Raw genomic sequence first — 6,922 nt, forward strand, 5'->3', positions numbered from 1 at the left:
CCAGTCCTCCCAGGCTGTCAGCCTGGTGTAGGATCAGTTAGGGTGAAAGTAGTGGAAGGGGGGGGGGGGGGGGGGGTGATTTTCATTAAATAGTGGTGGTGCAATTTTTCCTTTTCCTCTTTCCTTTATATTTTTTTATCACAAAATGTAAGGTGATTCAACCCACACTACCGCACAGTAGGTGGTGGCATGTACAAACAAAATGTGCGAACGCCATGATACCAAAGAAGAAGAAGTCTTGGCTACCTCCCCCTTTGTTGGGTGGTGCGCCATTTCGTGCAGGGTTGAAGCAGATTATTTTAGCCGCAAGACGACTTCGGTACTAGCTATATTGAGCGATTTTGCTGAAATATAAGCCATTTAAATCTTTAAGCTCCTGGTGAGTATTTTTATTCAAGACTGTTTTAACATTTTTCTGACTTTGCAGTATCTTTTGAATTTTATTTTTTAACGCCATGTATTTTTCTATTTGAGCGAGCGGCTAGCTAGGTAACGTTAGCTTATTATGGTTCCATTGCGTTTGAACAATCTAGCTAGCTAGATGGCAAATTGGCCCAACAACATCCTAGCTACCAGGATCCCATAAAAATTTTTGCTACAATTTTTGCCAGCTTTTGTTGTCTTGAAAACTGAGTTGTATAAACCGAGCTTTTTATGACGATATCTGCGACGACTGCTTTCTCAATTGACGATAACACATTGAACTGCAGCGGTTTTGTGTTAACTTTGTTGGTTGGCTAGCCTGTAAACTAACTTAGCTAGCTAACCTTGTGGAATTTATTTCAATTTCGACAGATTTTTTTGCTAGAAATCCATATTCCGTGTTGCACATTAATTTTGGCCGGTGTTTTTATTTTTTTGTCATTGATTAGCTTGTTTTGGAGTCAAAGACCGGTAAAGGAACGCTATTTTTGCGGGAATGTTTTCTTTCTGCAAGAAATGCTGGTTGTCCATTTTTCTCTGGACACGTTTTTCACATTACGTTAGCTAGCTAGCGAATTCATTGATATTTTAGGTCCATAACCGTAATATGAATGTGACAGACGACGAAGGACATTTGCACTTTTTGTTACACTAATTAAAAGTTACTTTGTGAATGATGCAGTTATGTACTTTGTTCTTGCTCAGTCTCACTTTGCTAGACCCAAAAGCAAGATAAAGCTAGCTAGATCACAGCTTTATCTAATATAGTATTCGTCTTTGACTACTAGTTAGCTAGATGGTGCAGATTGAGGTTATTTAGGCCTTCCTTGCTAGGGGTGGGCTGGTCAAATTGTGTATTCTTTAATTAACCTGATTTAATCAAGGTGCAGCTTACACTGAACAATAGTGTTAAAGATATCAGTAAGTGGCGTTGAAAAGCGATTCTAGCTACTAACATTTACTTTGGAAGTCAGGTGGTGAATCATGAATGTTCTGCTCTGGTCAGTTGTGGTGCTGTGCCTCAGGCCCCTCCCAGCCAGAGACCCCAGCACTGATTGATTAGCTTGTTAGATGTCTAATCATTAGGCTACTAATAATCAAGTTTTAGTTTGGTCTGTCTCATCTGTGGAACATGCCTAGTACACTGTATTTTATTTTCACTTGTATCATATCTGCTCTGACAAATGTTATTTGTACACTTGAGTTCTATGAAATAAGGGAGTTGGGACATTCAACTCTTACAGTGCTCACTCACTTCAAATCACTGCAGTGCACAGCCCCTTCTCCCACACACACACACATCACCCCATGCAGTGCTGCTGTAGGCCCATAAGCAGAGTGTTCTGGTGGCCCCTGCGCAGAACATACACTGCTTGTGAAATCCTCAAAGTAAGCATAGGTGTACTTTTAGCTACTCGATATGTTCATGCAAAATAACGTCCCAATGTTATTTCCCTGTGTGCGTCACTCATGACTACTCTTATAGTAAATCTGAAAAGACTCGTCAGCGATTACCACATTACCTACATTTTTTACATTTTACTCATTTAGCAGACGCTCTTATCCAGAGCGACTTACAGTAGTGAGTGCATACATTTCATACTTTTTTCATACTGGCCCCCCGTGGGAATCGAACCCACAACCCTGGCGTAGCAAGCGCCATGCTCTACTGACTGAGCTACAAGGGAGCTTATCCTCTACTACGGCTTATCCCCTTAGCCTTAATCATTTGACGGGACTTTGACTTGTAATGGATGCCTGAACTGTAATAAAACTAAAAAAGCAATCAACATATTGATGCGTTTGCATAATTTGCCACTACAAGTACTTGAAGCATATTACATCTGATTGGCTATGCTGCTCCTAGTCTTACACATCTTCTATAGGATGCCAATAACCCTGTTTTTCCTCTGTATTTTACGCATAACTGAATTATGTTCAAAACCCAACCAGGTAAGACTAATAACCCTGTACAATGTCACTGAGGTGTGTTCTCTGTCGCCCGCCTCAGTATAAGTCGTGGGGTGAAGTTCTGCATTCTGAGGGTGCTGCTGGAGTTGTAGTTTTTGCTGAGAGCACCCAAGACACCTGCCCGCACACACTGGCCCTGCCCTCAGTGTCAAAGAACTGACAGAGACGACCGCCGTGCACACAGACGCTATGGAGTGAGTGATGGTTATTTAACCCCCATCGGTTGTTGTTAACGCCTACTTTTTTGACACTCAGGTTGTATGTGGTGCCAGTGAGATTCTCACTCCCCAATGTCCAATTGTGCCCAACCTCCTGTGCTTATCCTTCCTCAAATTACCACGTGCCACTAATATTATAAGCACCAAATTCCTAATTTGTACACACATGCCTTTCCCTGACCGTAGGCTTAGAGCGCTAAATAGTAGCCTGGTCCTATAGCGTGACATTTTTCAGAGTTGTTTTATCTATTTACTATTAGATGCTTGTTAACTATGACCCATGCCCAGATTTGCAATTCAGGCAATATAAAACAAACCCTGCTACAAGTGGATTGCAACATACATATTGCCCCCTCCACACCGTTCTCATGTCCTGTTGTCTGAACAGCCAGTGGACACTCGTGTGCATTTGTTTATTCATGAAAAATGTCAATTGTATTTTATTATTGAGTTAGTTTTGGTTTGTCTATGAATTGAAATGTGATGTGCAGCTCCTGTACAGCCACATAAGTATGACGTTATGGTGCTTTTATATATGGTAATGGTAGTTATTGTCTTGGATTACTTGTGCTTATTCTGGATATTTTTTACAGCAGGATATGCACCACACTAGATATAAATATATGTACAACTGATTTTAAGGAAAATTATTATACTACCAACACATGGACATCTGAAGACTGATTTTAAGATGCTACACAATCACAAAAAAAATGAATTTGTGCAAGTCACAGGGCTGGAGCATGAGATGTTTCAATACTATTTTTGATATCTTGGTGATGCTGTTGATCTAATATAATCTGAACAAGGTCAACAACAGTTCATTAGGAACATTCCCTGCCACTCGGTTATTTATATATAAAGATGAGTAGTGTTATCTTGCAGTGACACGGTTGATAATTGTGGTTTCACCTGTCTCCCTCCTCCACCAGTCGGTCCCCCACCACCAGCGCCCTGATGGCCAGCAACGTGACCAACAAGACGGACCCTCGCTCGCTCAACTCCCGGGTCTTCATCGGGAACCTCAACACGCTACTGGTCACCAAGACTGATGTGGAGGCCATCTTCAGCAAGTATGGCAAGATCGTGGGCTGTTCTGTGCACAAGGGCTTTGCCTTCGTCCAGTTCGTCAACGAGAGATGCGCCCGGGCTGCCGTAGGGGGCGAGGATGGACGCATGATCGTGGGACAGGTGCTGGGTAAGGACTAAAGCCAGCCTCTGGGGCTGGTGAGCAATACCTCAAATTGGCCTCAGGGTTCTTTGGGTAATGAACAAAACTGATATTTTAGGGTGCAGTATCTGGCCTGCTTGGAGATTGAGAACAGTTTTTAAACGTGGCTCTTTGTGAGGACGGAATATGGATAAAGATTGTATTTCCAACTGCCAACCAAGACTGACTGTCTCTGTCCTCTCTTCCTCAGACATTAACTTGGCCGGAGAACCCAAACCCCACAGGTCAAAGACCACAAAGCGCTCTGCGGGAGACATGTACAGGTCTGATTCAATGTAAAGAACCACGTTTTTAAATACCTAATATTAAAATGTGAACCAGGTGTCTTTCCTCTTCTGCATCTCCCAATCATACTCTCTTGCTCTGATAATTCCTCTTCTCCACTGTATACATGTATATTTTTTTGACAACTCTTTTTCTTCTCCCCACAGCAGTCCCACGTTTGATCTGGACTACGACTTCCAGAGAGATTACTATGACCGGTGAGTCCAGTGCTTTGTCTGTTCCCACATCCCATGTTCTTTTAGCTCTAGTTAGCAAAACTTAATATGCAAGAGGAATTGGTGTAAAGGAAATGAAGTTGGTTCATTCATGACTCTATTCTCTATTCTCAGAGTGTACTCCTACCCATCCCGCGTGCCCCCCCCTCCTCCTCCACCCCTGTCCCGAGCAGTGATCCCGTCCAAGCGCCTGCGGGTCAGCATGACTGGAGGGGGCAGCCGCCGCACCAAGGCCAGTTTCTCCTCCAAGACCAGCCAGAGGGCATCGTCAAGAACAAGTCAGTGCCCAGCCCTCTTGCTCTAGCCACTCAACTAACACACTACTCGTAATACACTTACTTGCATGCTAGCGTAGTTATAGCACCCTGGTGCAGTACATGCTGTCAATGCTCACGGTGCTGGGCTTGAGATTAATTATGTAGCTAATAACACTTGTCACACAGAGTTTCATTAGGCAGTGGGGTCTAAAGAGCTATCTCTGAAACCTTTATCTCCTCCTGATTTCTCTCTCTCTCTCTCTCTCTCTCCCTGTCTCTCTCTCTCTCTGTCTCTCTCTCTCTCTCTCTCTCTCTGTCTCTCTGTCTCTCTGTCTCTCTCTCTCTCTCTCTCTCTCTCTCTCTCTCTCTCTCTCTCTCTCTCTCTCTCTCTCTCTCTCTCAGTGAAAACAGATGACCTGCAGACCATCAAGAAGGAGCTGACATTGATTAAACACAAAGTAGACTACCTGCTGGAGAGCCTAGGCCGCATGGAGAAGGACCACGGCAAGAAGTCTGGTAGGGTGCAGGAGGGTCTCCTGAACCATGTGTTGTTCAAAGTTTATAACATAAAAACATATTCATGAGCTGGTTTGTACTGTGAATGTCTACCCGCAATCTCCGTATTCAGCAGACTTGTATGCACAGATGATGGATTTAATCGTTTTATCTGTCTGGTTTGACCCGTTTCTCTCGCACTCGCTCTCTCTCTGGGCAGAGGGGAAAGGTGCCAAGCCTGAACCTGGAGCGGTGTCCTCACTGCAGCACTCCAGCAACAAGAAGGAGGAGAGCATCAAGAGGGAGAGGGAGAGGGAGAACCAGGAGCTCAACGACTCTGAGGAGGAGGGGGACCTGCTAGAAGAGGAGGTGAGATGGAGGGGGAAGAGGAGAAAATGTAATGATGCTGCAAAAGATGAATGGCAATTTATTTATTCTTATTTGATTATTTGTACTCACCACCTAATCTGGTCTCAGGTAAAGAGTCAAGAAAGGGAGGATGATGACGATGAAGAGGAGGAAGGAGAGCATGTGGATGGAGACGATGATGGTGACAGTGTCAACGGAGATGAGGACTCTTAGACAACAGAGATGGATGCACACTTGTACAGACAAACACATCCACACAACTTCCAGTGGGACCTCCGACTCCTATTTTAATACCCACACTATAAAACGTGAGAAAAACGTCATCACACACTCACTCACCTGCCCCCACAACCACCCTTCCATTGTCCCACAGGTATAAACATTTTCTTGACGCAATTTTGTTTGTCCCCGTTTCAGCCCCCTCCTATCATTGTGTTATACATCTAGCATTGTCCTGCAGCCAGGTACATTGGAACTAGCTGTAGGTAGTGAGCAGTATTACGTGATTTGCTGTGCTGCTGTTCCTCATTTGACCAGCAGAGAGCAGAAATGGCCATTTATTGGCATTACTAGGATTGGTAATCAAAAGATCACACAACTTTAAAGATTTAGTTAAGGTTTGAAGAAAATTGAAGAAATTGGCCCACCTGAGCATGTATGTTCCTTATTTTCATGTCATTATTTTTTATACTACTCTGTCTAAGTTGTACTGTAATAATAAATTGCAAATAAATACTCAAATTGATGAATGCTTCTTTATTGAATTGAAGCAGGTTTTCAGATGCAAGCCTTATTCATCAGGATTGATTCATTGTGTTTGGGTGATGATAGACCAACAATGAGTAACTGATATCATATGTGTACTGTGGATCACCACCATTATCTTGCCATGAAAATGTTAGCCAACGGAGGGAACTTTGTTTGGATGTCAGATCACTGCAAACAGTCCCCTCTCATATGCTTTATCGCGGTGACACTTAAAGACCCAACCAGGCATGCAAACAGATGGTGCTTTGGTGTTCAGATAGGTAGTAGGTACACATAATTGTCATGGAAACAATGGTTTATCAAACCATGGTCTGCCTCGAAATCCAATAATGGACGTTGAACAGCTTCATGTCTAGTGCACCACATTGAATGCATCTATTGGAGACAAACTGCTTATGTCTGGCCTTCATTTCTGGGCTTCTTCAAGCAGAGTGCTTCATGTACAGTCGTGGTCAAAAGTTTTGAGAAAGACACAAGTATTGGTCTCCACAAAGTTTGCTGCCTCAGTGTTGATGATGGCAATATGCATATACTCCAGAATGTCATGAGTGATCAGATGAATTGCAATTAATTGCAAAGTCCCTCTTTGCCATGAAAATGAACTTAATCCCAAAAAACATTTCCACTGCATTTCAGCCCTGCCACAAAAGGACCAGCTGCCATCATGTCAGTGATTGTCTCGTTAACACA

The 6,922-nt window shown here is 43.3% G+C and overlaps 1 protein-coding gene across 2 annotated transcripts; it reads left to right on the forward strand.

Annotated features, from left to right (window-relative positions):
- Positions 1-256: 256 nt before the first annotated feature.
- On the forward strand, positions 257-6,209 carry LOC311150756 (heterogeneous nuclear ribonucleoprotein C-like). 2 transcript variants are annotated; one of them, XM_084188279.1, is made up of 9 exons: positions 257-379; positions 2,435-2,588; positions 3,545-3,810; positions 4,034-4,118; positions 4,275-4,325; positions 4,458-4,621; positions 5,003-5,116; positions 5,316-5,464; positions 5,573-6,209. In XM_084188279.1, the coding sequence occupies exons 2-9, from the start codon at positions 2,584-2,586 to the stop codon at positions 5,675-5,677; spliced, it is 939 nt and encodes a 312-aa protein (XP_084044405.1). In that variant the 5' UTR covers positions 257-379; positions 2,435-2,583; the 3' UTR covers positions 5,678-6,209. The 2 variants fall into 2 exon arrangements, with proteins under 2 accessions (XP_084044405.1, XP_084044406.1); XM_084188280.1 differs by having other exon boundaries at positions 277-379; positions 4,034-4,106.
- Positions 6,210-6,922: the final 713 nt, after the last annotated feature.

Source organism: Coregonus lavaretus (assembly GCF_964263955.1).
Source record: "Coregonus lavaretus genome assembly, chromosome: 23".
In the NCBI taxonomy this organism is placed as follows: Eukaryota; Metazoa; Chordata; class Actinopteri; order Salmoniformes; family Salmonidae; genus Coregonus; species Coregonus lavaretus.

Coding starts and splice junctions, on each gene's coding strand:
- LOC311150756 (XM_084188279.1), top strand. Junction 4,119..4,274: donor ATGTACAGGTCTGATTCAAT/GTAAAGAACCAC, acceptor TTCTCCCCACAG/CAGTCCCACGTTTGATCTGG. Junction 5,117..5,315: donor GGACCACGGCAAGAAGTCTG/GTAGGGTGCAGG, acceptor CTCTCTGGGCAG/AGGGGAAAGGTGCCAAGCCT.